The sequence below is a fragment of the Phyllobates terribilis genome, unplaced genomic scaffold (assembly GCF_046119375.1).
Source record: "Phyllobates terribilis strain yellow unplaced genomic scaffold, ASM4611937v1 Scaffold_3__8_contigs__length_932513732, whole genome shotgun sequence".
NCBI lineage: Eukaryota > Metazoa > Chordata > Amphibia > Anura > Dendrobatidae > Phyllobates > Phyllobates terribilis.
Window position 1 is genome coordinate 770,523,846 of NW_027362763.1, and position 17,352 is coordinate 770,541,197.

The window sequence follows — 17,352 nt, forward strand, 5'->3', positions numbered from 1 at the left end:
CTGCAGGATCAGCAGGATCAGACTAGTGTTTGATGTCTGTTACCATACAAACCTATTAGTCTGTGTAGCACATATAGACAATCATGTGAAATCTGTAAATTTGCAATATTGCTTGTTTTTTCACATTAGTGCATTGGAGCAATAAAAAAATGTTTGCAAGTAGTATGTATCCTTTAAGTAAATGTAACTAAATTGTGACTATTATGGAGTATTGAGTACTTTATTCTAGTGGTCTTATTCAGTACATATCTTGTAACACAGATGTAAAGAATATCCTTTAAAATGCAGTACACTGTGCCATAATCTAGTGATTTACCCTCCGCTGTGCCTTGTAAGTAAGGCCCTTTGACCTGAGGCTCTGGAAGTGATGCTGAGAACATTCTATAAATTGACAGCATTCCTGGAAGCTTCCACTGGAGTGAAAATCCTTACTGCTGACGGCGTGGACCTCCGCAGAGAATTGTTTCTACATTCTATACACATGGAAATTCTAAACTGCCCAAAAATGAGGCAATAATTAGCCCAAAGCTTAACACACGGAAACCGTAATTGCAGTATTGTTATTTGTAAGAGAAAACCTTTGCAGTCTAAAACAATGAACAATTCATCAATGAAATAATTATTACAGGAACAGTTGGCCCATTCATGTGTGAAGTGGATTTCATTCTGAACAAATATTAATTTAAATGGCGCCCTGGGGGATACTTTAATTGTACCTCACCCCAAGTACATAGCAGAAACACCAAGGATAATTACTGTAAATGATCCGGGAATGTAAACTGGCAAAAAAAATACTTTTAGATTGTGAAAAGTGTGAATTGCTATTTTAGGTAAAGAATACGTGTTGACTAACATATAACATATGAAGATTTCATTCCTAAAAGATCAGGTGATTTGCTTAATAGGATTCCTATTGAATCCTGAAGCATCAAACAGCTTCTTGTGAACCAAGTAAGGCTTATGTGCTGAAGTTGTACGCCTCCATGTTATATTATGAGCTACAGTACATATTCATACAAAAGTACGGCATGGCTTACTATAGGAACCTTAAAGGGGTTGTCCACTTGTATGATATTGATGACCTATCATTAAGCCATCAACATCAGATTGGTGTGGCTTCTGACATCTGGTACCCCACTAATCAGCACTGGGTGAGCGTAATTCATACATAAGTGGAACATCACTGCTCCATCACACTGATTAATGGCTTCTCCCAGGTCCTGCATATCAGATCCAAGTAATACATATCAGTTCCTGTTGATTGATAGCTGATCTGCAGCACCTGGGAGCTGCCACTAATCGGTATGATGGAGCAGTGGTGTTCCACTTCTGTATTGCTTACATCCAGACCTGGTAACAGCTGATCAAAGGGGCCCTTCATTAAGACCCTATTGAACATAATACAGTTTCTATTAACATAGTTTTGACATAAGGAAATCTCAAAGTTATTACTCAAAGGATGAAGGCAAAACAAAGGGCCCCCTTTGTTCTAAGTAATAGGGGGGAGCTTATGGTAACTGACAATTACCAATGCTATCTTCCAACACACAGTCATGAGTAGAGATGAGCAAACGTTTCTAGGTTTTCCAAATTTTTCAGAATAAAAAGTATTGCAATGGCTCCAATTTCCATGAAAAACACAAATTACCCTATTCTCTTTTCCTCACACCCTAGACTTCCTCACTGCTTTGCTGTCACACACTCTGTACAGTTTCTTCAGTGTTTAATGTCTTTCACTCCCTATCTCTTTGACAAAGCTGTTAGCTGTGACATTCTCTCACTATTTAGATTCATAATGGCTGCTGCATTCTCTGCCTCTGCTTTTACATGGGCTATAATGGTTCCTCCTGATTGGCTTTGCTATACTATATGATAGCTGCAAGACATTATAGGGAAGCCCACCCAAGGTCATGTGATTCTTCTCTGGCTGATGTAATCTTCGTGAATTTGTAAAATATCAGTGATTATTATGACAGTTCACTCAAAGCTGTTTGAATATGCTGGGTTTAGCGAATTCCTAAAAATACGACAAATTTGATTTGCATCAGATTGATTTGCTCATCTCTACAGTTAACAAAAATAACTGGAAATACAATTTAATAAGTAATAGCTATACAGATGACTTAAGTGCACACACAGAAGAGGCCTCGTTCCTACCGACCTGTTTGATATGTTCTCTTTTCTGGTATTTCTCGCTGTAATACTGCTCTTGTCGGAGATTGAGAAGCTGCTGTTGCTGTTGTTCTTTCAGCTCCACTAACTTCTGAGCCATTTCTGCATCTAATGCAGCTAAATCTTGTTCTACAGTAGAGGAATTATGATCCGGACTCCCAGACTCACACCTGCAAGAAGGAAGCAAGAAAAATGGCATAAATAAGATGATACATGAGCCCTGCTAGAAACATTCTACGTTATTGCTCCTGTGCTGAAGCCTGATATCATGCTATGTATTAATATTACATCAGACATGACATCAGGAGGGTCTCCAGCACAGGTTGGGAGAACCCTAAACCATTAACTAATGTTGAGTGAAGTCAAATGACTTAGCTTTCCGGTACAGTCTAATCACATTTAGGCCATGTTATCACATAGAGTAGATGTTGTGATTTTTTTCTTTGTGTTTTTTTTTGCACTTAACAGTTCAAGCAAAGTGGATGCCATTTCATGAAAATGAATGGCTATTGTGCATTAAATTATGTTTTTGTATGTTTTCTCCCTACTGGCTTCTATGAAGAACCTGAAAAAAATAATGAAAAAAGGGGCAGAATCTAAGCATTTCTGCACAAAAATAGCATTAAAGAGATTGTCCACTACTTTAGAATTGATGATCTATCCTAACTTAGGATAGGTCATCAATGTCTGATCGGTTGGGGACCGACACCCAGTAAACCCGCCAATCGGCTGTGATCAGTGTCGGCCACTATCAGAAGAAGGTCAGCTACGCAAGTGAGTACTTCCGTACTACATATTTGCCTTTTATTGATTTGAATAGGAGGAGGATGTGTAGTATCAAGCCTCGGCCACTATGAATAGACGGCCAGCACCGCAAGTGAATACTTCCAGCCGGCGACAGATCGGCGGAGGTGCTGGGTGTCGGGCCCCGACTGATCAGATATTGATTGCTTATCCTATAGATAGGTCATCAATGCTAAATGTAGTGGACAACCTCTATAATAAATCTAATGTAATATTATAAACCTCTTCTAGTATCTCTCCTCTAGGCAAGAAATCCTCCTAATAATAATGCTCTCTTCTTTTTCTTTTCATACAGTACAGCGCTCCTTTCAGCACCTTTCCAATTTCATGATTTACATTGTTTCCCCATCTGATAGTAAAATTATCATTTTACAATTCCAGATAGAGACTCGTTAAATGCTCAATTTCATATTAGATGAGAACATTTTCAAAAAGGAGTATACAATCATTGCCATGGATTTTCACGATTAGTACCTCAGCCTCATCAGGTCAAAGGGTTCTATTTAAAAAGACATATTACAGCATACCTACAGTACAGACCAAAAGTTTGGACACACCTTCTCATTTAAAGATTTTTCTGTATTTTCATGACTATGAAAATTGTACATTCACACTGAAGGCATCAAAACTATGAATTAACACATGAATTAACAAAAAAGTGTGAAACAACTGAAAATATATCTTATATTCTAGGGTCTTCAAAGTAGCCACCTTTTGCTTTGATGACTGCTTTGCACACTCTTGGCATTCTCTTGATGAGCTTCAAGAGGTAGTTACCGGAAATGGTCTTCCAACAATCTTGAAGGAGTTCCCAGAGATGCTTAGCACTTGTTGGCCCTTTTGCCTTCACTCTGCAGTCCAGCTCACCCCAAACCATCTCGATTGGGTTCAAGTCTGGTGACTGTGGAGGCCAAGTCATCTGGCGGAGCACCCCATCACTCTCCCTCTTGGTCAAATAGCCCTTACACAGCCTGGAGGTGTGTTTGGGGTCATTGTCCTGTTGAAAAATAAATGATGGTCCAACTAAAAGCAAACCGGATGGAATAGCATGCCGCTGCAAGATGTTGTGGTAGCCATGCTGGTTCAGTATGCCTTCAATTTTGAATAAATCCCCAACAGTGTCACCAGCAAAGCACCCCCACACCATCACACCTCCTCCTCCATGCTTCACGGTGGGAACCAGGCATGTAGAGTCCATCCGTTCACCTTTTCTGCGTCGCACAAAGACACGGTGGTTGGAGCCAAAGATCTCAAATTTGGACTCATCAGACCAAAGCACAGATTTCCACTGGTCTAATGTCCACTCCTTGTGTTCTTTAGCCCAAACTTGTCTCTTCTGCTTGTTGCCTGACCTTAGCAGTGGTTTCCTAGCAGCTATATTACCCTGAAGGCCTGCTGCACAAAGTCTCCTCTTAACAGTTGTTGTAGAGATGTGTCTGCTGCTAGAACTCTGTGTGGCATTGACCTGGTCTCTAATCTGAGCTGCTGTTAACCTGCGATTTCTGAGGCTGGTGACTTGGATAAACTTATCCTCAGAAGCAGAGGTGACTCTTGGTCTTCCTTTCCTGGGGCGGTCCTCATGTGAGCCAGTTTCTTTGTAGCGCTTGATGGTTTTTGCAACTGCACTTGGGGACACTTTCAAAGTTTGCCCAATTTTTCGGACTAACTGACCTTCATTTCTTAAAGTAATGATGGCCACTCGTTTTATCTTTACTTAGCTGCTTTTTTCTTGCCATAATACAAATTCTAACAGTCTATTCAGTAGGACTATCAGCTGTGTATCCACCAGACTTCTGCACAACACAACTGATGGTCCCAACCCCATTTATAAGGCAAGAAATCCTTCCTTCTCTTCTTTTTATCCTCTCTTCTCTCTTTATCTATATTTATAGAATTGTGTAATAATACATAAATGTATATGTTTCAATAAAGTTTATATTTCATGATATAAATCCCTTTTGTGTCATTTTGGGACTATCAACAGGTAGATTGAGGTGATCATTTGTAATAAGAGGTTTACCTTCCCCTCATTTTCGTAACTCCTCTCTCTCAAAATGGGTCTTTCGTCGGTTTTGAAGAAATCCCACTTATTAAACCTGACAGGGCACACCTGTGAAGTGAAAAACATTTCAGGTGACTACCTCTTGAAGCTCATCAAGAGAATGCCAAGAGTGTGCAAAGCAGTCATCAAAGCAAAAGGTGGCTACTTTGAAGAACCTAGAATATAAGACATATTTTCAGTTGTTTCACACTTTTTTGTTAAGTATATAATTCCACATGTGTTAATTCATAGTTTTGATGCCTTCAGTGTGAATGTACAATTTTCATAGTCATGAAAATACAGAAAAATCTTTAAATGAGAAGGTGTGTCCAAACTTTTGGTCTGTACTGTATATCATGCCGCATAGACCGTTATTAATGAATACTGTGTACACACTGCTATGTGTGCCCTGTGTATACTTGCTTTAGTTGATGTGCAATGGCTTGGTTGTCTGTCATCTTAAATTATTTTTCCCCTCTGATTTGGCTTCCTTATGCAGCTTACATTTCCCATGATGCTAGAGTCTCATCATTATGCTCTTGCTGCTCATATCTAAATGATGTCAGATATGTATACAGCAGAGTCTCAGTGTATCCTATATGGTGTAGACAGCAGTCTCAGTGCATGCTTTGTAATGTATACAGCAGTCTCAGAGTATCCTATGTGATTGATACAGCATAGTCTCAATGTATCGTATATAATATATACAGCAGTCTTAGAGTATCCTATGTGATACATATAAAGCATTTCTCAGTGTATCCTAAGTGATTTGTATACACCTGTCTTGGTTTGGTTTATCATACTGTATGTGATGTCTACAGTAGTCTCAGTATATCCTATGTGCTGTATATACACCAGCCTCAGTGTCTCCTATGTATTGTATATACAGCAGTCTTAGTGTATCCTATGTGATATATACAGCAGACTCAGTGTATTCTATGTATTGTATCTACAGCAGTCACAGTGTCTCTTATGTGATGTATAAACAGCTGTCTCAGTGTATCATAAGTATTGTATATACAGCAGTCTTTGTGTATCCTATGTGATATATATTCAGCAGATTCAGTGTATCCTATGTATTGTATATACAGTAGTCTCAGTGTCTCCTATGTGATGTATATACAGCAGTCTCAGTGTCTCCTATGCATTGTATATACAGCAGTCAGTGTATTCTATGTATTGTATATACAGCAGTCTCAGTGTCTCCTATGTAATGTATATACAGTAGTCTCAGTGTATCCTATGTGATGTATATACAGCAGACTTAGTGTATTCTATGTAATATACACAGCAGCCTCAGTGTGCAGGGATCTGATAGGTGATGATGTCATTGTGTAGTTTACAGGGAGTTGTAGATTGACATCCTGTCTACACATTAGTGCATGTACTGGACAGGTTGTCAGACTGGAGATCACATGACCCAATTCTATATAATAAGGGGAGACTGTATAGCAAAAACATTGATGCTGTGAAAGTATTAAAGTATATGTGCAAAGAAAAACATGGCTGTGAAAATAGCTGTGAAATCTGGTGACAGATCCACTTTCTTTATTATTGGGCATTCTGTGGCATTATTGTATGAACACTACATATTTTGTTTCTGTGTAATGGTACTATTTTGAGCACTGTATGATGGTATTATTTGTGCACCATGTACCACATATGTAAATGTGATTGCCCCTTTGCAATATGTTAGGTTATGAGCAGTTCATTAATAGCTTTCATGTTCATCGCCCAGACTGCGGGCTCAGTGCACCTCACCAATTTCATTATTCTTAATAACAGCTACAACCTCTGACTCTCTAGAGATCTCAATATTGGAATCCGTGAAAGAGAAAATTGCCATGTTTTCATTACAAGGCTCATAAGACTTGTAATTTCATAATTTTCACTGTCAGCAAAAATGTTTTTTTTTACTTCTTTTCTGAACAGTGGCAATATCACCAACAAAAGTGTTTATAAGCCTTCATTCACTGCAAAAGCCAGCAAAACGCTGATGTGGCTGGTGTTATTTTCTGCTACAAGAATCATTATTACTATCCATTGATAAACCCGCGCTGTATTTTGTATGCAGCTGCCAACGAGAGATTTATCCAGCCACAAATTGCTTTTCCACTATAACGTGAGAACCGGCCCCGTCTCTCGCTCTGAAAGTTTACCGCCGGTTTAGACGCGGCACATTCAATGTCTTGAAGCTTAACGTTAAAAAGGTGCATTACTTTAATGGATAAAGAAATAGAAAATGTTTTATAACGGCTGTGGGTCTATGTGTTTTCTTATTTAGGATGGCAATTGAAGACTAGGATCAGACAAAAAAAATCACTTTATACCTATGAACTGAGAAGCCAAGAAAAGCCATAAAGGCAAAGAACATAAAAAAATAATTTTCTGACAAGTCATATGCACATTTAAGGATATAATGACATTAGTGAACTTTACTTTTAGCATTAATTATAAAAAGATGATTGTATATGCTGAGAACCTGTTACAACCAAGACCAAATTGCAGTCGAAATGCGTTAGCATGATGTTGCCTTTTTCCTGTGATGCTTAAGTGAACTTTTTTTTAACATTCAATAAAGGATTTCTATGCTTTTATAAAAGATAATTCATCCACATTTTCTTCATCAATTTTGGAATACTGTGAACACAATTATTACTTAAACAGGACCTGTCATATGCTGCAAATATGCACTTTTTTAAAACCTGGTGTAAATTGCTACTGTTTTCCCGAGTATCTCCTTGTTTTTCTTTTATTCCTGCACCTCTCTGTTTCTGAGATATGGCCCTATTTTCCCTGTATGGAAATCTAATATTTTTAAACAAAAGTGGACGTGGTCCTCAACTCTTCTTTGTGAGAGTCTTCTTGAAGACCACAAAACCAAAAGAGCAAAAAACAATGAATAAGTCAATGTATCACATCATAAAAAGGTATAAACTTTATTAATCAAAAGAATTGTTGTGCAGTGGGCATACAAACAAACATGAAGAGAGCGCACATCAAAAATAGTAACAAAATAATATAAAGTTGTGTATAAAAAATACTAGACGAGGGAGAGGGAACCTGCTGTGTTATACAAAGAGGCGAAGATAGCCAATGACAGGATGTACACAAAAGACCTATAGAAGTGTAACACGGCTCAGAGCGGTAGCCGTGGACGAGGTACTCGTCTATTACGCATTGGCACATTACATGAAAGTGGGAGTCCAAGCTGGGTGTGTGTACTTCGTCTATGGAGGCGCTAAGCCCTTGCAGGCCGCATGCTCCTGATGACTTTGGTTGGCCAGGACCATGTGTTGAGGATTTCAATCAAGGAGACCACCATTCAAAAATAAACTTTTTACTGAATGATAACTTGGTGGGAATTATGTATAACAGATAGAAGGGTACACAATTTGATGAACATTTCCTTCACAATATGAAGCATTTTCACATAAAGTCTCAGTTCCTTTCTCTTCACTCACTTGGCCTCTGTCTCCACTATTTCACCTTCCTTCACCACAAACTAGCTCAGTACTACAGTTCAGTTAGTGACAGTCCTATTCTCAACCGGCAGTTCCGCCTCTTCTTTCCCCATAAGGGAACTAGTTTGCCAATATGGTCGGTACTTTGCTTCTCTGCTACTGATGCCTTGGAACTCACACCCGGGCATTCTCTTCACCTCATGTTCTCTCTCCCGTCCTGGCCCGTTATCTTTTTGAGTTATAAACTGAGGGCCATACTGCTAGGCGTACTCTCCCTGGACCCGTATCCGGTTGATCACTCAGTCTTGTTAGTTTTCCTTCTTCATTACTCCGGATCACGCTATCCACTGCCTCAGTCTCCTCTCGCTTTGGGACACCCATGTAATGCGGCACTGCTTACTGTCCAGATCTTAGGTCTGCATTTAACGCACACTGGGCCAAACTGACGTCTTGACAGAAAACTATTTCTCTTCACTTATCCCCTCTCACTCTGGGCTAGTCCCAAACATTAACACTAACTCTCCCTACTGTCGGGCAGAATACACCACTACACTGTGTGCAGAATTATTAGGCAAATGAGTATTTTGATCACATGATACTTTTTATACATGTTGTCCTACTCCAAGCTGTATAGGCTTGAAAGCTAACTACCAATTAAGTAAAGCTGGAGATGTCTGGTGATGTGCATCTCTGTAATGAGGAGGGGTGTTGACTAATGACATCAACACCCTATATAAGGTGTGCTTAATTATTAGGTAACTTCCTTTCCTTTGGCAAAATGGGTCAGAAGAGAGATTTGACGGGCTCTGAAAAGTCCAAAATTGTGAGAAATTTCCAAACTTTTGAAGCGTGATCACCGAACAATCAAGCGTTTCATGGCAAATAGCCAACAGGGTCGCAAGAAGCATGTTGGCCAAAAATGCGCAAAATAACTGCCCATGAATTGAGGAAAATCAAGCGTGAAGCTGCCAAGATGCCATTTGCCACCAGTTTTGCCACATTTCAGAGCTGCAACGTTACTGGAGTATCAAAAAGCACAAGGTGTGCGATACTCAGGGACATGATCAAGGTAAGGAAGGCTGAAAAACAACCACCTTTGAACAAGAAACATATGATAAAATGTCAAGAATGGGCCAAGAAATATCTTGAGACAGATTTTTCAAAGGTTTTATGGACTGATGAAATGAGAGTGACTCTTGATGGGCCAGATGGATGGGCCAGAGGCTGGATCAGTAAAGGGCAGAGAGCACCACTCCAACTCAGACACCAGCAAGGTGGAGGTGGGGTACTGGTATGGGCTGGTATCATCAGAGATGAACTTGTGGGACCTTTTCGGGTTGAGGATGGAGTGAAGCTCAACTCCCAGACCTACTGCCAGTTTCTGGAAGACAACTTTTTCAAGCAGTGATACAGGAAGAAGTCGGTATCATTCCAGAAAAACATTATTTTCATGCAGGACAATGCTCCATCACATGCATCCAACTACTCCACAGCATGGCTGGCCAGTAAAGGTCTAAAAGAAAAAAAAATAATGACATGGGCCCCTTGTTCACCTGATCTGAACCCCATAGAGAACCCGTGGTCCATCATAAAATGTGAGATCTACAGGGAGGGAAAACAGTACACCTCTCGGAACAGTGTCTGGGAGGCTGTGGTGGCTGCTGCACGCAATGTTGATCGAAAACAGATCAAGCAACTGACAGAATCTATGGATGGACGGCTGTTGAGTGTCATCATAAAGAAAGGTGGCTATATTGATTACTAATTTTTTGGTTTTTGTTTTTGCATGTCAGAAATGTTTATTTCTAAATTTTGTGCACTGATATTGGTTTACCTGGTGAAAATAAACAAGTAAGATGGGATTATATTTGTTTTTTATTAAGTTGCCTAATAATTCTGCACAGTAATAGTTACCTGCACAAACAGATATCCTCCTAAGATAGTCAAATCTAAAAAAAAAAACCACTCCAATTTCCAAAAATATTTAACTTGGATATTTATGAGTCTTTTGGGTTGATTGTGAACATAGTTGTTGATCAATAATAAAAATAATCCTCTAAAATACAACTTGCCTAATAATTCTGCACACAGTGTATTACCAATAACACCTGTCACAATTAGAGATGAGCGGTGTTCGACTAGAACTGTTCGCCAATCTCAAATTCGAGCTGTTTTGGGCGGTGTTCGAGTTGTTCGACGAACCCGAACGATTTGCAAAAAATTCGGCTGTTCGAGGTTATGTTCGATAACTGTTCGTGCACCAAAAGCGTGTCCTGCATTTCTGGCGCTATTTAGAGCACCAATCATGCAGGGATTGTCTGCCACTCACTGTAATGCCACAGCCATGGTGGTTGTGGCATTACAGTGATTGCCCAAATCGATGGGAACAGTGCCAACAGTGAAACATGAAAAGCCGGCAATTCAGCAGCGGCATACACCTGTACCCGACAATTTAGAACCGAAAGAATAGAGCTTCACACATAGATTAGATAGATAGAAACATGTCAGTCACACATATACGAAGTACAGTGAAAGTGCTGCTTACTGTACTTGTCATTTAGCGTAAAGGATTTATCAAAAAAAATAATAGTGTTTTCATGCACCGTCTCTTTAAAAAAGCCGGCCGGCAATTCAGCATCGGTACCCGACAATTTATAACAGACAGAATAGAGCTTCACACATAGATTAGATACATAGAAACATGTCAGCCACATATATATGAAGTACAGTGATAGTGTTGGTTACTGTACTTGTCATTTAGTATTAAAACAAAGGATTTATTATTAAAAAAATTGGCGTGGGGTTCCCCTTAATTTTAGGCTCTAGCGGAGGTTAAGCAGACGGCTGGGGCAGATGTTTGAAGCCTGGGAAGGGGGTAATACCCACGGAGCTTCCCAGGCTACTAATATCAGCCCCCAGCTGAATACATAGCCTTTACTAGCTATTAAAATGGGGGACCCCCCCCAAAAAATGACGTGGGGTCCCCCCTAATTTAATAGCTAGCAAAGGCTAGGCAGACAGCTGGGGGCTGATATTAATAGCCCAGGAAGGGAGCCATGAATATTGGCCCCCTCCCAGGCTAGAAACACCAGCCGTCAGCCGCCCCAGAAATGGCGCATTCATAGGATGCGCCAATTCTGGCACTTAGCCTCGCTCTTCCACGCTGCCCTGGTGCGGTGGCAGGGGGTAATAGGGTTGGGGTTGATGTCAGCTTATAATGCCAGCTGACATCAAGCCCAGGTTAGTAATGGAGAGGCGTCTATAAGACACCCCCATTACTAACCCCATAGTCAAAGTTAAAAAAAACACAAACACCCAGAATAAAGTCCTTTAATTGAAATAAAGACACAATCCTTTATTGTTCTAAATTAAACCATACTTACCGTCACGCCCATTCCAGCTGAAGCCAACGATCTCCTGCAATAAAAGAAAAATAATAAAGCAACCTCATCCTTACCTTTCCATGGTTCCCACGACAGCTTCAGCTCTGCTACATCGAGATGACAGGCTGGACCGCAGCAGAACGCTGCCATCCAGCCTCTCATCCCGCAGACACTGAGAAGCGCAGGCTTGCTTGCGCTGCTCAGCGTCTCTCTGTGACGACATCCAGATGAGCCGAGTTCATGTCCAATGAACTCAGCTCACCTCATGTACGTCACTGACAGCGTGGGAAAATACTCACGCTGAAGCGGTGAGTGCAGGAGAATTCTCCCACGCTGTCAGTGACTTGCATAAGGTGAGCTCATGTCCAATGAACTCAGCTCACCTCCTGCACGTCACTGACAGCGTGGGAGAATTCTCCTGCACTCAGCGCTTCAGCGTGAGAATTCTCCCACGCTGAAGCGCTGAGTGCAGGAGAATTTTCCCACGCTGTCAGTGACGTGCATAAGGTGAGCTCATGTCCAATGAACTCAGCTCACCTCCTGCACGTCACTGACAGCGTGGGAGAATTCTCCTGCACTCAGCGCTTCAGTGTGAGAATTCTCCCACGCTGTCAGCGACGTGCATGAGGTGAGCCGAGTTCATTGGACATTAACTCGGCTCATCTGGATGCCCTCACAGAGAGACACTGTGGAGCGCAAGCAAGCCTGCGCTTCTCAGTGTCTGCGGGATGACAGGCTGGATGGCAGCGCTCTGCTGCGGTCCAGCCTGTCATCTCGATGTAGCAGAGCTGAAGCTGTCATGGGAACCATGGAAAGGTAAGGATGATGTTGCTTTATTATTTTTCTTTTATTTCAGGAGATCGTTGGCTTCAGCTGGAATGGGCGTGACGGTAAGTATGGTTTAATTTAGAACAATAAAGAATTGTGTGTTTATTTCAATTAAAGGACTTTTTTCTGGGTGTTGTGTTTTTTTTAAATACTTTACTAGAAATTCATGGTGGTCATGTCTAATATTGGCGTGACCCCATGAATTTCGGGCTTAGGGCCAGCTGATAATGCCAAGCTGGCCCTAACCCCTTTATTACCCAGTGAGCCACCGCATCAGGGCCCTGGATGAGTTGGGTACAGCGCCAGAAGATGGCGCTTCTATGAACGCGCCATTTTCCGGGGTGGCTGCGGACTGCAATTTGCAGCGGGGGTGGCCCAGAAAGCTTGGGCCTCCCTGCGCTGCGGATTCCAGCCCCCAGCTGCCTAGTTGTACCTGGCTGGACACAAAAACAGGGCGAAGCCCCACGTCAATTTTCTTTAAATTATTTCATGAAATAATTAAGAAAAAAAGGGCTTCCCTATATTGTTGTGTCCGGCCAGGTACAAATAGGCAGCTGGTGGTTGGGGGCAGCCCGTTCCTGCCTGCTGTACCTGGCTGGACACAAATATAGTGCGAAGCCCCACGTCAATTTTTTTTAAATTATTTCATGAATTTCCTGAAATAATTTAAAAAAATTGAAGTGGGGCTTCGCACTATATTTGTGTCCAGCCAGGTACAGCAGGCAGGAACGGGCTGCCCCCATCCACCAGCTGCCTATTTGTACCTGGCCGGACACAACAATATAGGGAAGCCCTTTTTTTCTTAATTATTTCATGAATTTCATGAAATAATTAAAAAAAATTGAAGTGGGGCTTCGCACTATATTTGTGTCCAGCCAGGTACAGCAGGCAGGAACGGGCTGCCCCCAACCACCAGCTGCCTATTTGTACCTGGCCGGACACAACAATATAGGGAAGGCCTTTTTTTCTTAATTATTTCATGAATTTCATGAAATAATTAAAAAAAAAGTACGTGGGGCTTCGCCCTATTTTTGTGTCCAGCCAGGTACAACTAGGCAGCTGGGGGCTGGAATCTGCAGCGCTGGGAGGCCCAAGCTTTCTGGGCCACCCCCGCTACAAATTGCAGTCCGCAGCCACCCCGGAAAATGGCGCGTTCATAGAAGCGCCATCTTCTGGCGCTGTACCCAACTCATCCAGGGCCCTGGTGCGGTGGCTCACTGGGTAATAAAGGGGTTAGGGCCAGCTTGGTATTATCAGCTGGCCCCAAGCCCAAAATTCATGGGGTCACGCCAGTATTAGACATGACCGCCATGAATTTCTAGTAAAGTATTTAAAAAAAACACAACACCCAGAATAAAGTCCTTTAATTGAAATAAAGACACAATTCTTTATTGTTCTAAATTAAACCATACTTACCATCACACCCATTCCAGCTGAAGCCAACGATCTCCTGCAATAAAAGAAAAATAATAAACCAACCTCATCCTTACCTTTCCATGGTTCCCACGACAGCTTCAGCTCTGCTACATCGAGATGACTGGCTGGACCGCAGCAGAACGCTGCCATCCAGCCTGTCATCCCGCAGACACTGAGAAGCGCAGGCATGCTTGCGCTCCTCACTGTCTCGCTGTGACGGCATCCAGATGAGCCGAGGTCATGTCCAATGAACTCGGCTCACCTCATGCACGTCACTGACAGCGTGGGAAAATTCTCACGCTGAAGTGCTGAGTGCAGGAGAATTCTCCCACGCTGTCAGTGATGTGCATGAGGTGAGCTCATGTCCAATGAACTCAGCTCACCTCCTGCACGTCACTGACAGCGTGGGAAAATTCTCCTGCAATCAGCGCTTCAGCGTGAGAATTTTCCCACGCTGTCAGTGACGTGCATGAGGTGAGCCGAGTCCATTGGACATGAACTCGGCTCATCTGGATGTCGTCACAGAGAGACGCTGAGCAGCGCAAGCAAGCCTGCGCTTCTCAGTGTCTGCGGGATGACAGGCTGGATGGCGGCGTTCTGCTGCGGTCCAGCCTGTCATCTCGATGTAGCAGAGCTGAAGCTGTCGTGGGAACCATGGAAAGGTAAGGATGAGGTTGCTTTATTATTTTTCTTTTATTGCAGGAGATCGTTGGCTTCAGCTGGAATGGGCGTGATGGTAAGTATGGTTTAATTTAGAACAATAAAGGATTGTGTCTTTATTTCAATTAAAGGACTTTATTCTGGGTGTTTGTGTTTTTTTTAACTTTGACTATGGGGTTAGTAATGGGGGTGTCTTATAGACGCCTCTCCATTACTAACCTGGGCTTGATGTCAGCTGGCATTATAAGCTGACATCAACCCCAACCCTATTACCCCCTGCCACCGCACCAGGGCAGCGTGGAAGAGCGAGGCTAAGTGCCAGAATTGGCGCATCCTATGAATGCGCCATTTCTGGGGCGGCTGACGGCTGGTGTTTCTAGCCTGGGAGGGGGCCAATATTCATGGCTCCCTTCCTGGGCTATTAATATCAGCCCCCAGCTGTCTGCCTAGCCTTTGCTAGCTATTAAATTAGGGGGGACCCCACGTCATTTTTTTGGGGGGGTCCCCCATTTTAATAGCTAGTAAAGGCTATGTATTCAGCTGGGGGCTGATATTAGTAGCCTGGGAAGCTCCGTGGGTATTACCCCCTTCCCAGGCTTCAAACATCTGCCCCAGCCGTCTGCTTAACCTCCGCTAGAGCCTAAAATTAAGGGGAACCCCACGCCAATTTTTTTAATAATAAATTCTTTATTTTAATACTAAATGACAAGTACAGTAACCAACACTATCACTGTACTTCATATATATGTGACTGACATGTTTCTATCTATCTAATCTATGTGTGATGCTCTATCTTTCTGTTCTAAATTGTCGGGTACCGCTGCTGAATTGCCGGCCGGCTTTTTTAAAGAGACAGTGCATGAAAACACTATTATTTTTTTAAATAAATCCTTTACACTAAATGACAAGTACAGTAAGCAACACTATCACTGTACTTATTATATATGTGACTGACATGTTTCTATCTATCTAATCTATGTGTGAAGCTCTATTCTTTCTGTTCTAAATTGTCGGGTACAGATGCTGAATTGCCGGCCGGCTTTTTTAAAGAGACGGTGCATGAAAACACTAATATTTTTTTTAATAAATCCTTTACACTAAATGACAAGTGCAGTAACCAACACTGTCACTGTGCTTCTTATATGTGTGACTGACATGTTTCTATCTATCTAATCTATGTGTGATGCTCTATTCCTTCTTGTCTAAATTGTCGGGTACCGGTGTATGCCGCTGCTGAATTTGCCGGCCGGCTTTTTTAAACAGAGTGTCTTCTGAGCAGTTTGTCAGCTTTTGGACACCTTTGCAGGTGTTTTCTATGTGTTTCTATGTGTTTTTGTTTGCCTGCCATTGGTTTTAACGGTGTTCGACGGTGTTCTAAGGTGTTCGACGAACAGTTCGACGAACAGTTCCTCGAACATCCCGGTGTTCGACGAACCGAACCGAACCCGAACACTACGGGGGTGGCTCAACACTAGTCACAATACACATTGAAACACTGCGACAATACACACGTCTTCAAGGGGCAAAGTGGGCAGCATATCCATCTCCTTACAGAAGGACCTACTGTATAGTATGGTAGATGCAGACCACATAATGCAAATATTGGCTCATAGAAAATAGAGGTGCGTATAATTTGCTGGTACCAGTAATTCACCATTAAAAGAATATTAACATCTTAATTTTTATTAAATCTTTCTAAAAAAAATATGTTCCCATATATAGGAATGGGTCAGCAGCCTCTCCCTTCTGTTTAACACCTGAATGCATTTGCTAGCAAATATATATGTTGTGAGTAGCGAGTCTGCCAGTGTGTATCACCAAGTGTATTAGACAAGTGTGATGAAGTGAATTAGACTTGAATTGAACCAGAAGAGAATGGAAGGAAACTGGATACCCAGGCAAAGTAAACAATGTTTTCAACTTTCTACTACCCCCCTAATCCCTACAACCCAGTAATGAACTCTTCATCTCTTCCTCCATCCTCTCCATCCATCTCACCTCCTCCTCAGAACTATTCCTCAACATTCAATCCTGTGTTTCCAAACACAGATAGCCAACTCATGGCCTCTCCTGCTCCCACCTGCTAACACTTTCCTTGCTCCTCCTCACTGCCGGCGATATCTCTCCAAATCCTGGTCCTCCTCACCACATCCCTACAGTCACTTCCACCTCCTATCCACAATCTATCACACACTCTCACAATCCTTGCAACCATATATCCATCCGCCCAGCCCTCGCTTCCCTAGTCCCACTAACAGGAGCCCTATGGAACATTCACTCCTTCTGCAACAAACTTTCATACATTCATAATCTTTTCATTACTAACAAACTTTCCTTCCTCAGCATCACCGAAACCTGGCTCACCCCTTTCACACAGCTTCTCCAGCTGCACTTTCAAACGGGGGATTCCACCTTTCCTAAACCCCCCGCCCCAGCGGCAAGTATAGTGAGGAGTAGGTTTTCTCCTGTCAGATAAATGCTCCTTCACCCAAATCCCACCCTCAGTTACACTTCCCTCTTTTGAGGTGCACTGTGTGCGCTCTACTCCCCCTCCAACCTCCAACTGGCTGTCATCTACCGCCCC

The 17,352-nt window shown here is 42.2% G+C and overlaps 1 protein-coding gene across 1 annotated transcript in view; it reads right to left on the reverse strand.

Moving 5' to 3' along the window:
- The window catches only part of PLCB1 (phospholipase C beta 1), a 1,235,601-nt gene that overhangs the window by 127,485 nt on the left and 1,090,764 nt on the right, over nucleotides 1-17,352 (reverse strand). The window contains exon 27 of the mRNA XM_073672250.1: nucleotides 2,162-2,342. Within this exon, the coding sequence (XP_073528351.1) occupies nucleotides 2,162-2,342 (181 nt within the window). The remainder of the gene's footprint in view (nucleotides 1-2,161; nucleotides 2,343-17,352) is intronic.